We start from the raw sequence: 19,870 nt of genomic DNA, 5'->3' as shown, positions 1-19,870 counted from the left end.
CTCAGCACCGTATATAAATAAATTAATTAAATAAAGGTCCATCGGCCACTAGGAAAAATATTCAAAAGAAAAGTACATCTTGTTGGATTGGGGATATAGCTCAGTTGATAGAGTGCTTGCCTCAAATTCACAAGGCCCTAGGTTCAATCCCAAGCACCACACAAAACAAAACAAAATAAAACAAAACAAAACAACCATCTTGCCTGTGGCACATACCTGTGATGTTTTAAATTTTAAAATTAGGATGCAATTTTAAATTAAAGTAGAGCATAATGTGGTCAGTAAATAAATGAAAATAAAGAGGTTCTCTCTGACCATAGCACTGTGATTTTATACCAAAAATTCAAATAACAGCATTTTCTGTGCAAAAATTGATAAATTTTTAGTTTTGTGAAACTCATTCACAAAACTAAAAAACTATCCAAGTTTGGTTTCATACAGCATGTTTTTAAGAAAAAAAAAATTGGGGCGGGGGTTACTATAAATCCAACCCAGGACCTGTATGTGCTTATTAGCACATGTTCTACTACTGATCTGTGTCCCAACCCTGTTATTAAAATTTTAGTGAGGATTTAAAAAAAAAAAAAATGATTGTGTGTTTGTGTGTGCATGTGAGAGAGAGAGAGAGAGAGAGAGATAGTAAGGCTCCAGATAATTCAAATAACCCACCCAAGTTCATAAAGATAATGAATAGCAAATTTTGAAACTAAAATTCAGACTTTCTCCAGAATAACTTTTTGTTAGATTTGATAAAGATACACAGTATGCTCATTATTATAGAAATTTTTAATCCATATTTTTAAAAATTAGATGAGCTATATTATAAATGTGTCATTAAAACTGTTCTTTCTTGTGTTATATTCTTGAGAATATTAATATTTCACAGCTTTTCATTTTTATTTTTTACAGGTTTGGGAAATATTTAACTCTCAACAAATGAATTCCACACTTGAACTCTGCTGCATTCCTGTGCCACCTCCTCCTTTAGAAAACTGATTTTAACACAGGTAAAATTATGACTTTAACTTTTTTAAGAATAAATTTCTTAGACATGCTGGAGTAAATATACAGTTTTACCTGAAATGATCAATATCTTATTTTTTGCCATTGAATTCCATTTTTGAAAGTATCAGCCTTTTATATAGTTATTGAATTTAGTCAGCAAAATCACATTGTCTAGCTACATCTAAATCAGTGCTATCCAACAGACTTTTTGATGACTGTGTTCAGTATCTGAACTGTTTGAAATGAGAGACTCTAGCCACATGTAGCTTCTGGCTATTTGGAATTTAGCTAATGCTATGTTTTTTAAAAAAAAAATAAGCTGCTACTTTTTCTGATGTTTATTATTAATGTAAAAAATATACAGAACCAAAAGAAAATAGTCATTTTCCAAATTCATTGTGACTCTAATCTAAAATCCTGCACAAAACCCAACAAATTCACTGTTTTCATAGAAAATAACTGATACCAAGACAAATGAAGGAAAGAACTGTGAAAGAGCAAAATCATCTAGTTGAATCCACCCAGGAAGACACTTGGTGAGGATTCAGAAGTGACTGAGAAGACAGGGTTGCTAGAAACCTCACACTGACAAAATTCTAAGTGGGGTTGGGGAGCAAGAGAATTCCCAAAGTCAGTGTATAATAATAGAGTTGCTCTCAGGCTCAGTGTTCCAGGCATAAAATGATCAAAATCTCATCTCACCAAAATATCTTATGAAGTCTCAATAATGGCTGTAGGCAAGGTTTGACTTACACTGTTCTCATCTGTGCCAGCTAAAACTTTCATTGGAAGCAGTCATGAATTTGTCATTACCAATCTTATAGACCCATAATGCACTCATGGATAAGAAAGTTCCAAAGTCTTACTTGAGAAAGGACTTAGAATATAGAGCCTGTGGCAGGGGAGGAGAATGCAATCCAGCTTGATTGAGCCCTCCCTGTGCAGTTGAATGTATTTCTTCACCATCTCCCTACCTCATTAGGAATAATGAAATTGGCTGGGATGTTTTTATAAGTGTAACCATTTCCATGTCAGAGTTTTGCATACATGTGGAGAACCTACAATAGGTGAGTAGAAGAGTTCTCCAGAAAATAAACGGGATTAGGTTCTCAGGCATTTGTGGTAATACTGGATATGGTCTGTAGTACAGGGCAGATCTCATAAAGTGAAGCCATTTGGGTCAGCTCTTCAGCAGTCCAGGCTACGGAATGTGTCCAGTCTCTCCTCTCCCCAGGCTGGAGGAAAATGTAAATTTTATTTTATTTAATTATTTAAAATAACTATACGTGGCTATTAACTACTGCATCAGACAGAACAAGGACAGCTTTAAGTTTTTCCTAAGGAAATTTGGTTTTTACAGTAACAGCATGTCTTAATTTTAAGTTTTAGACACATACTTTGACATATCTTCATAAGTTGACAGGTTTGAAAGTTTGCAGTAACAAAACCATTATTAACTATTCTACATGTTGTCCTGATAATTAGATAGCTTTGTTTATCCAGTAATAATTTTTATTAAAGCTTTATACACATTGTAGTTGGGTTCATCACAATAAACTCATATAATCATGGAAATCAATTTTAGCTCATGATCCCTCCCACTTTCCTTCTCCCTTTCCCCCACATCCTCCCTCCCCTTTCCTATTCTCTTTCCTATTCTTGACTTCCTTTCACTTGTCTATTAATTTATATTTGCTTGGTTTTTTATATTATCTTATCCTTCCCTCCCTCTTTTTCTCCAGTTTCCTTATGTAAGAGAAAACATTTGACCTTTGAATTTCTAAGTTTGATTTATTTCACTTGGCATGATATTCTCCATTTCCATCCATTTACCTGCACATGCCATAATTTCATTCTTTTTATGGTTGAGTAGAACTCTGTTGTATATTATTCAATAATTTTGGTTCTCTAAAAACCCTTGAAAGCACTTAATCATTCTTTGCTCAAACTTAGCATATAATTGATGTTCAATAATTAATTATTAGTTTAAAGAAAGGATGGATAATCTTTGTACTTTACCTCTGCAGTAAAAATATCTCCTAACTTGTCCTGAAAATGACATAATTATTTCTGTAATAAGAGTAGCTAACATCTATGGAGGACTTACGTTGTGCTAGATGTTGTTTTAAGACCTTATGTGTTAAATTACTTAATCTTTTAAAATCATTGCTGTAGGTACTCACACTATTCATTTTGTAAATGAGGAATTTGAGACCACAGAGTAGTTAAGTAACTTTCCCAAGGAAATATAATTTGTGGGCCATGGAACTAGAATCCATACTCTTCTAACTCTTAGGCTGTGTTACCAACTTATGTTCTGACTCTAAATTGACAGTTCTTAAAAAATGATATATGTTGACTATTGGGTAAGATAGAGCTCCTAACCATGTAGGTAACAGAGAGCTTACTGTACTTGAACAAATTTTGTGAGTTTGCTTTTTGGCAAGTAATTCTTGACCCTCTTCAGGTCATGTTCCAGCAGTTTATTTTATTCACCATGTTCTATTTAGGGCCTGCTAATAAAAGTTGTATTTCTTGGTTGTCAAAAAGATAATAATATTCTATGATATTCTTTTTACTTTGTTCTGTACTGAGGTGGTATTGGTTTGAAATGAGCTGCATGATGGAATACCAGCTTGAGTTCTTGCTTTTAAACATTTATAGTTTCACATACCAGGTGATGATGAATGTAATGTACAGTAGAGGCAATGATCTTGAGAGTTCTTTATTGTCTGGTTAGGTATGTAAAAAGTTCACAGCATATTTTTAGCTCTGTTCTACATTACTTCTAGATACCAGAAGATGTTAAGACTGATTAGGAATTTATGTTTATAATATTTCCTTGTAACCACTACTATACTCTTTTTCAAATAAAGGCACTAAAATATATTTTTAGGATTTTAGAGTCAGAAAATAACTAACTTTGTAGGAAATTGAAGCCCAAGGACAGGATGTAGTTCCATGGTACAGCACCCCTGGGTTCAGTCTCTAGTACTGGGGTGAAAAAATAGGAGCAATATAGCATTCTAGGCAGGAATAGCCTTCACAGATGCCTTGGGATGAAGATGTTTATGACACTATAGAGAAACTGAGAGTGTGGCTAAAATAGAAAACTGTGAGGAGAGTAGTACGAACAATGAGATTGGGGTCATATTACATAGTGCCTTTTTCAACCACAGGTTTTAAAGTAGGCAGTAATTTCTTATTTCTTGTTTATATATATATATATATTTTTGGCAGTGTTGGGATTGATCGCAGGGCCTGGTACATACTAGGAGGGCTAGGCAAGTTGTTTACCACTGAGCTACAGCCCCAGGTAGTAGGTATTAGAGTTTTACCATTTAAGCTGTGTTTCCTTGTGTAGGTCACTAAACCTCTTTATACTTTAATATCTGTTATATGGGATAATATTGAAGCTATTTCATAGCATGTAGTTCCATGAAGATTCATTATATAATACAGCAAACACATAGTGATCACCTTGTGATTAAAAACTATTCTAAGTATATAATAACTATGTGAAGTAGGCACCATTATTATCCCTGTTTTGAAAGGAGAATAGTGAGTCAGAGAGGTTTGAGTATAGCTGGTAACAGGGTAAGAGGGTTTTAAACATAGCTAGTAAGTACCTTTAACCCTAGGCAGTTTGGCATCAAGGGTCTAAGCCTGAAGTATGCTGAAGATCCTTTAAATGGAATTGTGGGGTCAAAATTATTTTTTATATTAATAAAAAAACAATATTTAGCCTTGTGTGGTGTCACACACATGCAATTCCAGAGATTGGAGCAGCTGAGGCAGGAGGATAGCAAGTTCGAGACCAGTTTTGGCAACTTAAGTGAAACCCTGTCTCAAAATAAAAAGAGCTGGGGATGTAGCTTAGTGGTAAAAGCACCCCTGGGTTCAATCCCAAATGTTGACTCCTAGCCCCCCCCGAAATAAGTGAAAAAACCAACCAAACAGAATTTGCCTCTTCCACTGTCATTCTCTCATATAGCAAAGTTTTTTAGAAATAGATTGAATGCAGAAGCATGTATGAACTTTTGGTGGGGGGAATGTAAAAAAAATGCTATTCTCACTAAATTTGTTTTTGTTTTGGAAGAATATAATTTTTATTAAAATGTTATTTAAGTTAACATGTAATAGACTTGTTTTTTAAATTAATGAACTTTTTATGAAAGGATTTATGAGAAAGTTAGATACTGGTTTAAACTGCTAGAATCTACTGCCTCCTATTAGATAAAATATAGAGAACATCTGTTATTGAATATCTTGATAGGCTCAATAATAACTTAATTTCCTCAAGTTTTAAGATACTTTGTTTTCACATTTTAACATTTTTTAAATCAGATGTTTCTTTGGGAGCACCAGGGATTTAACTCAGGGACACTCGACCACTGAGCCATATTCCCCAGCCCTATTTTGTATTTTGTATTTTACTTAGAGACAGGGTCTCACTGAGTAGCTTAGCATCTCGCTGTTGCTGAAGCTATCTTTGAACTCTCGAGCCTCCTGCCTCATCCTCCCAAGCTACTTGTGACACTGCACCTGGTTCAAGATGTTTCTTATGAGCAGAAGCTTTTAGCAAGCTGGCAACTGAATTGTGAAATAACAGTAGTCATTCATACTTGACATTTCTAGAATTTAGCTTTTATTTCCTTATCATTTCCATTGATATCATTAGCACCGCACAGGGTTGAAAATTTAATTGAATCTGTCCTTGAGTTTTGCTTGAAATACATACACTATATCTCATATAACTGTTTCAAAATGAACAGTTTTCTCAGATAGAAAATTGTCTGACATATGCCAGTTAATTCAAAGACAGAAAAACTGACAAATCTCTCAGTCTCTAATTTCAAAGACAGGGAAGGTTGGTGTTGCTGATTCATGCACCTTGAAGAATATCTACCTGTCAAAAGTTTCTGGGTGATTTTTGAAGAAGCTATTTAACTTATTTAATTTTTCAAATAAAATTGTTAACCAAGTAGGAAACTCATGCAAAAATCTTGGGTATTGTTATAACCAAAAACAAAGCTGTCAGTGCCAAAGGTGCTAAATAACATTCAGGAGTCCAGGTAATTAAATCACCAGATGTTTGAGTGTCCATAGCATGCCTAGCACTTGAGATACAGTGCCTGTCTCTTGGAAGTACAGATTCCAGTGGCAAACGCAGTGATAAGTAAATGAATAAGATAATTAGATTTGTTAAAGGATTTGGCCAAAGCGATAGGGGTTGTAGTAGGAAGGAAAAAGGGGTAACCGGTTTAATTAGACAAGGAAGGCTTCTCTCTCAGGAGAACTGTGTCATCTGACAATATATAGGGAGCTGGGAGAGCATGGTAAGTGGCAAGTATAAAGACCAAAGAATGATGCAGATAGTAATTATGAAATATATTTTTAGAAAAAAGAGAATAGGACTTGCACAATTATCCACTAAATTATAAAGCCATAGTAGTTAAGATTATAGTCCTGGTGGAAATTTTACTGCAAAAAGTAGCTCAGAAGTAGTTTCAAGAATATGTAAGACTTTAGTAGTATGTGATAAAAGTAGTTTTTCAAGTCACTAATGCAAAAATGTGTTAGAGAAAAAAATTTAAATTTCATGTCAAATTCTAAAACAACTTCCAGAGTTGTTTAAAGAGTAAACTATGAATGTAATTAATTTAGAAGATTTACGCCTTAACCGAGTAAGCAAGGTGACTTCTTTAAAAAACATAGTAAAATATATTGATATCTTTTTGTTATGTTCCTTTCAAATATATTACAATATTCTCTGTGTTAATGTTTTATCCATAGGTACTCACTAGAATGTCCGATTCTAATTTTATTATATAGTTTTATAATCTTATGCAAGTACTTTGCTAATAATAAAACATTTTTATAATCAGTAGGTATTCAGGTTCAGGCTACTTAGCTTCCTGCGAAATGGCAGGATGACTCAGAGCTAATGTTATAATGAACCTGGATTTTTATTTTTTTAAGTTTTTGTACTATTGTGGAATTTATAGCTAGCTGTAAAAGGGATACCAGTCCTTTATCTACATTGTAGCTAGGTGTACTTTTCAAACCTTGAATTTTATTATCCACATGCTTAAGATTCTGTCACTTTTCAAACTTCTTCATGTGCCCTAAGATTGCCCTGCTTATCCCATCACATGCCTGCCTCTCTAACTTAAATCCTTGCTTTTTTTTCTCTGTGCTCTAAGATTCTTTGTTTTCCTTCAGATCGTACTACTTCCTGTGTTTTTTATTGCCACAGGACTTTCATGTCATTTGCTGACTCTTTATAGAATGTTCTTTTTCTAACTATCCCCGAATTTTATGGATCTTTGGTATTATAGATGAAGCATTTGCTCAAAGAAGCCCTCCCACCCCCTGGACCCAATATTGGAGATTGAACTCAGAGCCTGTCACTTGCTAGGCAACTGCTGCATCACAGAGTTACATCCCCATCTCTTTTTATTTTATTTTGAGACAGGGTCTTGCTGAGATGGCCAGACTGGCCTAGAACTTGGAATTGTCCTGCCTCCCCACCTGGCTTCTCTTTCTTTTAATCTTGTAATTTATTTGAAGAAATCTATCAGTTTATCCTAAGATAATAATATATGTTACTCCATTTTGTACTCTGCTTACATAGCACTTGACATAGTAACTTATTTATAGATATCTTAAAATATTTGAAATTCAGAGGAAAAATTTTTTTAAAAATTTGCTTTTAGAAATTTAATGTGTAATTTGTCACACTTACGAAATACATCTTTTATTATTTTGTGTTATTTTATTATTGATTGATTGTGCTGGGGCTGAACCCATGACCTCACACACATACTAGATAAGCACTCTACCCTTGAGCCACATCCTTAGCCCCTTTATTAGTCTTTTTAATAAAAGGACTTCCATTTCAGTTGTTTCACGGTTAGTGCTCCTTCTCCCTAAATTCTTAATTTATTTTCTTTCCTTTTAAATTTAAAAATTTTAAAATTTATTTTCTTTACTTTTAAATTTTAAAGTAGGAAAATTATTTTTATTGTCTTATTCACTTTAAAAATAATACATCTTGGGGCTGGGGTTGTGGCTTAGTGGTGGAATGCTTGTCTAGCATGCATGAGGCACTGGGTTTGATTCTCAGAACTGCATATAAATAAATGAATGAAAATAAAGGTCCTTCAACAACATAAAAAAATCAAAAAGTAATTAATGTATAATACAGCTTATTGTTTTATTCAAAATTGCATGGTTAGAACCTGGTACAGTGACACACACCTGTAATCCCAACTGCTTGGAAAGCTGAGGCAGGAGGATCAGTAGTTCAAAGCCAGCCTCAGCAAAAGCAAGGATCTAAGCAACTCAGTGAGACCCTGTCTCTAAATAAAATATGGAATAGGGCTGGGAATGTGGCTGTGTGGTAGAGTGCCCCTGAGTTGAATCCCCAGTACCAAATAAATGAGTGAATGAATGAATGAATACATACATACATAAAAAATAGCATGGTTAGAATATTCTCAAAGGTAAACACTTAGGGGTTTAGTATGTATTTGCTTCCAGGCCTTTTTCATGTTTTATATAATTTTTAATTGAAATTATACTTTATATACTATTATATAGTTTGCTTTTCCTTTGTGGACGTTTTTCAATCTTAGAAAACTTAGGAATCCTCTTCAAAGGCCTTACTTGTATAGTGCATATGTTTATTATCAATTTGCTGAATTTGTACCTTTCATAGTCTACTTTTTCTAGGATTAATGTTTATAATCGGTCACATGGTTGTTCTGTGATATGTAAATTATTCTGTTTGCATAGACTACATTTGTCTTTGACAGTGTACAGTTGATTTCACTCAGGATATGTTTTATTTTTATTTTTTGTGGTACTGGGAATTGAACCCAGGGACACTCTTTTATCTCTGAGCTACTTTTTGAGCCTTACTCATTCACTAATTTTTTTTTGCATTTTTTTATTGGCGCATTATAGTTGTACATATTGATGGTATTTATTGTTACATATTTGTACATGCATAACTATAATTTGACAAATACCACACTCCAGAACTTTCCCTCTCCTCCTCTGCTTTCCACTCCTTGGACCTTTTCCTCTACTGATATCCCTTTGATTTTTAGGAGATCTATCCCTACCTTGGTTTTCCTTCTGTCTACCTTCCAAATATGAGAGAAAACATATGATCCTTAACCTTCTGAGTTTGACTTAATTTGTTTAACATAATGTTCTCAAGTTTTATTAATTTTCCTACAAATGACATAATTTCATTTTTGTTTATGGCTGAATAAAACTCCATTGTGTATATCTACCACATTTTCTTTATCCATTCGTTCACTAATGGATACCTAGGCTGGTTTCATAATTTGACTATTGTGAATTGTGATGCTATAAACATGAGTATGCATGTATCACTGTAGTATGACGGCTTTAATTCTTTAGGATTAATCCCAAGAAGTGATAGAGCTGGGTCATATACCTAGTCTTGTTTTTTTGTTTTGTTGGTGGGTACCAGGGATTGAACTCAGGGGCACTCAACCACTGAGCCACATCCCCAGCCCTATTTTGTATTTTATTTAGAGACAGGGTCTCACTGAGTTGCTTTGTGCCTCACTTTTGCTGATTGTCTTTGAACTCATGATCCTCCTGCCTCAGCTTCCTGAGCTGCTGGATTACAGGTGTGTGCTGCTGCGCCTGGCAACTCCTAGTCTTTTGAGGAGCCTCCATACTCATTTCCATTGTGTATTGTGCTAACTTACAGTCCCACCCAGCAGTGAAAAAATGTTCCTTTTTCTCCACATCTTCTCCAGCATTTAGTATGGTTTGTATTCTTGATGACTGCCATTCTGACTGGCAAGAGATGAAATCTCAGTGTAGTTTTGATCTGCATTTCCCTAATTGCTAATGATGTTGAATATATTTTCATTTAATTGTTGGCCATTTGTATTTCTTTTGAGAAGTGTCAGTTTAATTTATTTGCCCACTTATTAATTGGAGTTGTTTTTTTTTTTTTTTTGGTGTTAAAATATTTGAGTTCTTTATATACTCTAGATATTAATCCTCTGTCAGAAGAGCAAGCTAGCAAAGATTTTTCTCCCATTCTGTGGGTTCTCTCTTCTTGTTCCTGTTTGTTTCCTTTGCTGCACAGAAACTTTTTAATTTGATGCTGCTCCATTTATTAACTCTTGGCATTATTTCCTGAGCTTTAGGGTTCCTATTGAGAAAGTCATTGCCTGTGCCTAAAATCTGGAGCATTGACCCTATGTTTTCTTCTAGCAGTTCCATTGTTTCTGACCTAACTCCAAGGTCTGTGCTCCACTTGGGGTTGATTTTTTTGTGCAGGGTGAGAGAAAAGGGTCTAGTTCCATTCTTCTACGGAGGGATAACCGGTTGTCCCAGCACTGTTAAATAGGCTGCCTTTTCTCCTGTGGATGTAATTGGCACCTTTATCAAGAATCAGATGACTGTCTGTGTGGGTTTGTCTGTTTTTTCTTTTCTGTACCATTGGCGTATTTGTCAGTTTTCATGCCAGTAGCATGCATTATTTTGTTACTAAAGGGGATTGCATTGAATGTGTGCATTGCTTTCGATATTATGGCCATCTTAACAGAATTTTCTGCCTATCCCTGAACATGGGTGTCTTTCCATCTTGTATCATCTTTAGTATCTTTCTTCAGTGTTCTATAGTTTTCATTGTATAGGTTGTTCACCTCCTTGGTTAACATTTATTCCTGGGTATTTTATTTATTTATTTATTTTTAAATATTATTTTAGATGTTGATAGACCTTTATTTTATTCATTTATTTATATGTGGTGCTGAGAATTGAACCCAGTGCCTCACGCATGCTAGGCAAGCACTCTACCAGCTGAGCTGTCTCCCCAGCCCCTCTATTTTATTTTTTTGAGGCTGTTGTGAATGGAATTGTTTTCCTGATTTCTTTCTTAACAGATTCATTATTGGTATATAGGAAAACTATTGATTTTTGTATTTTGATTTTGTAACCTGCTACTTTGCTGAATTTGTTGATTAGCTCTAGCAGGTTTTGGTGGAGCTTCTTTGATCTTCTCATATCATCTGCAAATAGTGATAATTTCACGTTTTCCTTTCCAATGATTATCCCTTTTATTTCCTTCTCTTGCCTAATTGCTCTGACCAGAGTTTCTAGCAGGATATTAAATAGGAGTGATAAGAGTGGAAATCCTTCTCTTGTTCCAAATTTTAAAGGAAATGCTTTCAGTTTTCCCCCATTTACAGTGAGGTTGGCTTTGGGTTTTCTGTATTAGCCTTTATGATGTTACGGTAGGTTCCTTCCGTTCCTAGTTTCTTTAATGTTTTTATCATGAATGGGTGCTGAATTTTGTTGAAGGCCTTCTCTGCATCTGTTGAAGTTACAAAGTGATTTTTGTCCTTGATTCTATTTATGTGATGAATTACATTTTTTTATCTGTGTATAATTTTAAACCATCCTTGCATCAAACCATCTCTGGAATAAAACCAGCTTAGTCGTGGTGTGCAGTCTCGTTAGTATGTTGTTGGAATCAATTTGCTAATATTTTATTAAGTATTTTTGCATCTAAGTTTACCCAGGATATTGGTCTGTGGTTTTCCTTCCTTGATGTGTCATTATCTCATTTTGGTATTATTGTGATACTGGTCTCATAGAATGAATTTGGAAATTTTCCTTCCCTTTCTATTTCATAAAATAATTTGAGGAACATTGGCATTAGTTCTTTAAATGTTTGGTAGAATTCAGCTGAGAGTCCATCTGGTCCTGAGCTTCTCTTGATTGGAAGGCCTTTAATTACTGTTTGGATCTCATTACAGGTTACTGGTCGGTTTAGATTTTCATGTCCTCTTGATTCAGTTTTGGCAGATCATATTTGTCTAACAATGTATCTATTTCTTCTAGGTTTTCCAATTTATTGGAGAATAATTTTTCAAAAATGGTTTCTAATGATCTGCCAGATATCTGAGATGTCTGTGGTGATTTCTCTTTTTTCATGTTTTTATTAATTTGTTTTTTTTTCCCCCTTTTTCTTTTGGTTAGTTTGGCTGAGGGTTTAGCAATCATGTTTTTCTTTTTCAGAGAGCCAAACTTTATTTCATTGATTTTTTTTTTTCTTTAAATATTTTTTAGTTGTGGATAGACCTTTATTTTATTTATTTATATGTGGTGCTGAGGATTGAACCCAGTGCCTCACTCTTGATAGGCAAGCGGTCTTCCACTGAGCTACAACCCCAACCCTCAATGATCTTTTGTATTGTTTTTTAATTCTCAAGTTCATTGATTTTGGCTCTGATCTTAATTATTTCCTTCTTTCCATTGGTTTTGGAATTTGTTGGTCTTTTTTGAGGGCCTTGAGATGCATCATTAGGTTTTTTTATTTGGGATTTTTCTTATTTTCTTATGTAGATACTCAGAGCTATAAACTTTCCTCTACAACTGCCTTACTAGTATCCTAGAGGTTCTGGTATATTGTATCACTATTTGACTATTCATTTGAGTAAGAATTTTTAAATCTCTTCCTTGATTTTTCTATTTCCTATTCATCATTCAAAAGAGTGTTGTTCAGTCCCTGTGTTTATATAGTTTCTCTTGGGTTTGGCCATGTTGATATCTAATAATTTCATTCCTTCATGATCTGATAACATTGTACCAATTTATTGGTATTTGATAAAGATTGCTTTGTGCCCTACAATATGGTCTGTTTTCGAGAAGGTTCCATGAGCTACTGAGAAAAAAATGTGTTCAGCTATTGTCAGATAAAATAGTCTTTAGATGTCTCTTAAGTTCATTTGATTTGTAATAGTTTTCAGGTCCAAAGAGTCTTTACTGAGTTCATGTCTGGATGGCCTATCTAATGGTGAGAAAGGAGTATTGAAATCACCCAGTATTATTGTACTGGGGTCTCTCTGGTGCTTCAATTTGAATAGTGTCTTTTTTTTTTTAATTAGTTGCTCCCACTTTGGGGTCATACATTTATTATTGTTATATTTTCTTGATGGATTACTCCCTTTACCAGTATAAAGTAACTTCTTTATCTCTTCTGTTGAATTTTGGTGAAATCTTCTTTGTGAGATATGAGAGTAGCTACTACTGGTTGTTTTCAGGCTCCATTTACAAAGCATATCAGTTTACATTGCTTCACTTTCAACCTGTGTGTGTCTTTGCTTTTAAGGTGCATCTCTTGCAAACAACATATAGTTGGGTCTTGTTATTAATTAATTCTGCCAGTCTATTCTTTTAATTTGTGAGTTGAGAACATTTAAATTCAAATTATTACAGAGATGTTTTTGTTTCTGCCATTTTGATTTATTATGTTCAATTTGTTTCTCATTTGCTTAACTACTCTTCAAATGAGATTTGTCCTTTTGTGAGCTCTGAGGTTTGTTTTATTTCTTCTGTGTGTAATATTCAAGTTCTATATTGCCAGTTTAGCAGTCAAGAATTCTTTTAGTTTTTGCTTATCTTGAAAGTTTTCACTTCGTCTTGAATTTGGAATGATAGATTTGCTGGATATAGCAGTCTTGGCTGACAGTTATTTTCTTTTAGGACTTGGAACATATTGTTCTGAGCCCTCTTTTCTTGTAGAGTTTGTGCTGAGAAATCAAGTGATTCTGATAGGCTTGCCTCTAAAAGTGACCTGCTCTTTCTTTCTTGAGGGTTTTAAAATTCTATCCTTGTTCTGTATATAAGCCATTTTAATTATAATGTGTGTGGAGGGTTTTTTTTTTTTTTTTTTTTTTTTTTCCTTTTTCTTTTTCTTTTTGATCTTGTCTACTTGGGGTTCTGAATGAGTTAGTGATCTCATTCTGAAGGTTTTGAAAATTTTCCCCAAAGAGTTTATCCATTCCAGGGGCTGGAGTTATGGCTCAGTGGTAGAGCACTTGCCTAGCATGTGTGAGGCACTGGGTTTGATTCTCAGCATCACACATAAATAAATGAATAAAATAAAGGTCTATCACCATCTAAAAAAAGTAAAAAAAAAAAAAAAAAGTTTATCCATTCCATTAGCCCACCTCTCACAGCCCTCTTGAATTCCAATGATTCTTAAATTTGTTCTCTTCCTATTTTCCCAGAGTTCTTTATTTACTGATCATGGTTACTTTTTTTTTTTCCTTCTTCCTTAATACTGTCTCAATGTTCAAGACTGGGCCACTTTGTCTTCCAGTTCTCTTCTATTCTGTTAGACTTTCAACTGAACGTTTTATTTGATTCATTGTGTCTTTCATTTCCAGGCTTTCTGTTTGGTTCTTTTTCAGTATTTTTGTCTCCTTATTGAATTTCTCATTCATATTCTGTACTGACTTCCTTAATTCATTCTGTTGTTTTTCTGTATTCTCTTGGAATTCATTGATCATTTTTAGAATGATTCTTTTGAATTCTTTATTTGATGTTTCATCTACTTTAATATTGGGGGGGGGGTCATTTGCTGATGAATTATGATCTTTAGGAGGTGGTATGTTAGCTTGCTTTTTCATAGTACTTGTATTCATTTGTTGGGTTTTATGCTTCTGTTGGAAGAATTTCTCTTCCACTGTTTATGTGTGGACCTTTGTAAGGCACAGTCTTCACAAAGTGTCCTAAAGAGATCTGAATTAGACCCTCTTATAGGTATGGTGTCCACGGGCTTTGTGTTATTTCTCTTTATTTCTGTTATAGCAATGGATGTTCATAGGTGGGAACTGGGGCCCACCCCTAGCTGTTTCTGTTTGGTGCCGGGGTTTTTTGTCTCTTCTCTTTGTATTAAAGTATAACTGAGTTGCATGTTGAGCTAGGTGTGCTGTCTTTTGATTAACTATTTCAGCAGTAGAGTTTCTGTCCTGTACACTTGTAGTGCCCCTGTAGTTTCCCAGCAGCTCACAGAATAGAGGAAAACAAACCATAGCAACAACTAATGCAAAGAATATTCCACGTTAAACTTGATGCTTGGTTCCTACTATCACATCTACAATGTTAATTGCCACGACAAACAAATGGTAGGGTCAGCAATTGCCAGTAGCAAAAACAGTAAGTAGCCATGAACTATATCTGGCATTAAAGCAAACAACAGGTGTTAATCCTGTCATCCACAGCAGTAATAATTGCAACAGCATTAATGGTGGGGGCAGGAGATATAAAATAATTAGTGCTAAAAGATGGCAAGAATACAGTTAAGAGAAAAGGAAATGTGATAGGAATGTATAAAGTTCATAATTTCAAAAGGTGAACAGAAAATGCAGAAGAGATGTGTTAGGGGTCACTGGCTCAGTTATGGCTCGCTGGTAGCTCCCAGAAAAAACGCTCCGCAGATATGAGATCTCACGCAAAAGACTTTATTTATGGGGACAGATAAGGTTCGCTCAGGGTGGAAAAAAGAAAAAAGAAGAAAAAATGGCGCTTGGCTTCTCCCAATATTGGAATTTCGCGGGCTGAGAGGAACCAATTGCGGAGGAGAATTCTTGCAGACTGACTGATGGACCAATAACATGTTAGAACATAACGTGGGAGGCAGGAAGAGGCAGCGTAGGCCGGAAATTCCTGTAACATATGAGGCGGGCAGAACGCAGACTGACAGGTGATGGGGAGGCCAGAAATTCCTTTAACGGAAGAGGCGGGCGGAGCGCAGATTGACAAGTGGTTGGGAGGTGGAAAATTCCTGTAACGGGAGAGAAGGGTTGCTTTATACCTTACAAGATGTAGCATGTGATGGTTATAAGGAAGGAAAAAAAAAAAAAAAACAAAGTAAACTGGGAGCGAAAGAAAAAACAATAGAATTTGACTGTTAGCAGAAGGAAAGAGAGAAAAAGAAACAGGGGAAGTAGACAAATAAAAGACAATTCAAAGCAAACCAAATGTACTAATAAAAAACCCTAACCCTCAGAAGGCAAGGCAAGAAAAAATAAGACCATTTTAAAAAATGGTAAAAATGAGAAAAAAAGAAATAAAGGGTCTTAGTGACAAATTAAGGAATTATTTCCACTGAGGTGGTCAGAGTGGTCAAAGAGAATAGATGGACACTCTGTGCCTGACTTTTTTCTTCTTGGGCTATGAACTAAGAGCAAGAGTAAGGGCTGTGGGTTGTTAACTCCTTCCTATTTTTGTGTTGCTCAACAGGCTGCCAGTTGCAGTGGCCTAAGACAGAATTTGGTTCAAATAATTGTCAGCTTCTCTTCTCCCCAGTATGAGGTAGGATGGGATGGGAAGTACTGTCAGTTGGAGTTTTGTCTACACAGACCATATTGATGTATTCTCAGGGTAGGTCCACTGCAGAGTTTTTAGTGGTCTTCCAGCAGGTGGCACTTAGGTCTATATCAGGCTTCAGGGTCTTTGCTGGGTGGTTTCTGCCTGGCAGTCGCCCATCTCTGCTGTAAATCTGGATCTTGGGAGCCTCCCAGTGATTCTACTCACTGATCAGGGAATCCAGGCCTTCACCCCCTTTGCTACTCACAATAGAATCTTTCCAGGCTTCCCAGGATTAGTCCCTCAGTGTATTCACACCTGCCCTTTCTATTTCCCGAACCACTTCAGCAGGTCACAGGAGCCACCAGACTCAAGGGAGAAGCAAGGTGGGCTCCCCTTCACTTTTCTGACTTGAATCCCCTTGGGTAAAATATTCTCTATACCTATTTCACTCCTGTTCTGCTGATCCACCCTAGACTACATGGTAGACACTTGCTGGGACAATGTAGTTGTGTTTGCTTGGATCTGCCAGCTCCTGCAGCAGAAGCTGCAGCCTGGCCACCTCAAGATGACTCCCACCCCAGCTCTCTACAGCCTGTTGGGAAATGTGGGACACTTTTCAAGAACCAGTGTACAGTGCAACCTCTGTATCAGCTAAGGGCAAGCTTCTTTTCTGATCTCAGGTTTTTCTGTTCTAAATCTGTCCATTGTGTTTCTCTCTGTTTCCCCTCTCTCTGTGCTGAACCAGTGCCTCTACCGCAACTGGCTTGATTCCAATGTAATCTTTCTTCTTTGTTTAATGTACCCAAATTTGAGTCTCTAAGACACTGTAACTGTCCAATATTGAGTTTTAGTGAACTCCTTCTTTGACCCACCTTGCAGAGCAGCAGTTACTCCTACTGATTGAATCCTGAGCCGCAGAGCAACTTGGAACGCAGTCTTCCTCTAGCCCATCATCTTGAATCCTCAATCCATAATTTATTTATTTAGAGATAGTGTTTTGTTAAATTGCCCTGGCTGACCTCAAACTCCAGATTCTCCTGTCTGATTCTCCCAAGTAGCTAGGATCATAGGCATACATTACTGTGCCTAGTACTGAGGCTAATTTCTTTGCCACTTTGAAGTATAGTTGTTGGCATTAGGATAGTAGCTTTCAAATATATCATTAAACATATGATTCATTTCTGAAATTTTTTGTTTTAATTGCACTCTTAAAAACAAGTCTCCTTATTTAAAATATGTATTAGATAAGTCTCTCTTTAGCGAAAGATATGCCTACATCATTTATCTTTGGTAGTTTCTGTAAGTAATGCCATCCTTAGGTCCTTTTTCTTTTCCTTAGTACTTTTCTTTTTAATTATTATTTTTAGCATTAAAGAAGAATAGAAGGTAAAAGAAGATGCTGGGATCTGAACGTGGTGTTGTGGAAGAATGGTTGTCAGAATTCAAGGTAAATTGGTGGGGATAAGAATGTATTATATGATTCTGTGTGTCCGCAATTCAGATAGTGAATATGTGTTTCTGTGGAGAAACATACAGTTATGCAATGAAATAGAAATGGCAAAATGTGAAATAACATTTTTCTATTATAGTTCTTTTAAAATGCACTGATGAGAATAAGGTCCAGAAGGGAAAATGTAAAAATAAAAATAATTGTTGGAATTCACAAGGTGATATTTAAATTTTAAAATATATTCAATAAAAGACTGAGTATTGTGGTGCACACCTATAATCCCAGGTACTTGGTAGAGGTGGAAGCAGGAGGATCACTTGAGCCCAGGAGTTCAAAACCATTCTGGGCAACATAGGGAGACCCCATCCTAAAACAGAAAAAAATGAAACAGTACAATTAAATATGTTAATATTTCCACACTTTAATAAAACATAAAAACAGGATGTGTGCCTTATGTTTTTATTTCTTGTAACTAAAGGACAGTTTTGATGGAAAACTATGTAACAAGAATATTATGGAAATTATTTTTTAAAAAATGTAAGAATTTCAATACAGTCTACACTTACTATTTTTTAGGTTAGATTGAAGAAACCTATTTCAGCAAATATAGGTTCAGTGAGTGATTTTTCATAGTTGAGTAGTCAGAAGAATGTATGACATAGCATGTAAACTTAATTTGTTTTATTAACACTCATGGTTATTTCTTATATTAATTATTTTTACTTTTCTACTTGACTCAGGTCTTTTCAGGAGACACTCATGAAGTAAAGTTCCTAACTTCACAAATATAGGTTCATTTTTGTTTTCCTTTTTCCTTTTTTTTTTTTTAAGGCATTACCTGACACTCAAATCACCAATTATGCAGCAACTTTACACCGGAAAAAAGCACTTGTACCAGCCCTCTATAAAGTTATTCAAGATTCAAATAATGAGGTAAGAAAATTAATAAGAAAATTAATTTCTGCATAGTAAAATGAAATGTATGTACTGAAACACATAAATGTACGTTTTGTAGTTTTCTGTTCTTACTTATGGATCTGGAAAATTTTCTTTCTGCTATTTTTCATTCTGATAGTTGCTTTGGCTTTTCCCCTTGCCTCCCTTTTCATATTTTAAAAATTTTTGGCCCAATTTTTTCCTATTGAGGGTAGTATGTTTTGATTCTTGATTTGAGTGACCACCATCTCAATAGATTATTTAATTTCAAACTTATCTCTGTTTCCCATTCTGGAATGTTTTCCTGCTTTGGAAGCCAAATTTTAACTGTGTTTGATTCAGTTTTCTGTCTTTTAATATTTTTTATTGTTATTTTATTGATTATATAGAACTATGTATAATCACTCTAATCAGTGAAATCAAACTTATGTAACACAAAATGATGCTACTAGTAATTTTAACCTGAAAATAATCAAAGGATTTTAGTCTAAATAGTCAAAATCAATAAACTTGAGAGTAACAGTTTATCATCATTCAACCTTGTGGTAGAAGGACAAAAATGCTACTTTTGAATCTATATATTAGCTCATGCCAAATACACACATTATCTTTCCATTAACACAATAGTATAACATGTAGTTTTATCACCACTGGATTCTTGTATGCTTTAAAATGAAAATGAAAGGAACACACAGGAAAGTAGCTTCTTATCTTCCCAGATACAGCCTCCAAGAGTGCCTCTGCTGTGTACTGGATTGAGTTTGAAGAAGTTCAGGTAATCATCTCCTAACCAGCAGCTTAACTTAAAGTGCATCTTCATTTTTGTCCTATCACTAAAAGCCTGCTTATTGACCTCTTTCTTTCCTATCTCCTAAATTTGGATTGGCTTTTGTTAGACTTGCATCTGTTGAGATTTGTAGCAGCAATCACAGGATTCATTTGCTTCTTTTTCTTTTGCAGTGTATTTCTGAATGTTTTATAACTTTAGGTATGGATAATGTACATATGTATATCCTTGGCCAAGCGTGTTCAGAATTCTCTGTTTGAATAATGAATGTGTGTTCCCTATCCCTTGTTTTATGCTGACTTAACATTTAAGCTTTGCTTATTAAAATTTATTTGTTTATGGTTTCTCTTTAGATTGTAAGCTCTTCATGGGCAGTGGTCAAATATTCTGTATTTGTTATTTCTTAGAATCTAGTATTTTTATCATGTACATAAGAACATGTAATAAGTATTGATTGGGTTGGGAGTTTATCTCAGTGATAGTGTGTTTGTGTAGCATGTGGGAGGCCCTGGGTTTGATCAGCCCAGCAT

The 19,870-nt window shown here is 35.0% G+C and overlaps 1 protein-coding gene across 6 annotated transcripts in view; it reads left to right on the top strand.

Moving 5' to 3' along the window:
• The window catches only part of Hycc2 (hyccin PI4KA lipid kinase complex subunit 2), an 84,873-nt gene that overhangs the window by 24,914 nt on the left and 40,089 nt on the right, over window positions 1-19,870 (top strand). For 4 of the 6 annotated variants that reach the window (XM_047546005.1, XM_047546008.1, XM_047546004.1 and 1 more), the window contains 3 exons: window positions 910-1,007; window positions 17,535-17,614; window positions 18,449-18,550. In XM_047546005.1, the coding sequence (XP_047401961.1) occupies window positions 17,564-17,614; window positions 18,449-18,550 (153 nt within the window). In that variant the 5' untranslated portion in view covers window positions 910-1,007; window positions 17,535-17,563. Of the gene's footprint in view, window positions 1-909; window positions 1,008-16,098; window positions 16,171-17,534; window positions 17,615-18,448; window positions 18,551-19,272; window positions 19,329-19,870 lie in introns of those variants that run through there. The other 2 variants (XM_047546006.1, XM_047546009.1) reach the window with 2 other exon arrangements.

Source organism: Sciurus carolinensis, chromosome 3, assembly GCF_902686445.1.
Source record: "Sciurus carolinensis chromosome 3, mSciCar1.2, whole genome shotgun sequence".
NCBI classification, from domain to species: domain Eukaryota; kingdom Metazoa; phylum Chordata; class Mammalia; order Rodentia; family Sciuridae; genus Sciurus; species Sciurus carolinensis.
The sequence above is the reverse complement of the archived record's forward strand: the minus strand, read 5'-3'. Positions and strand labels throughout refer to the sequence as shown.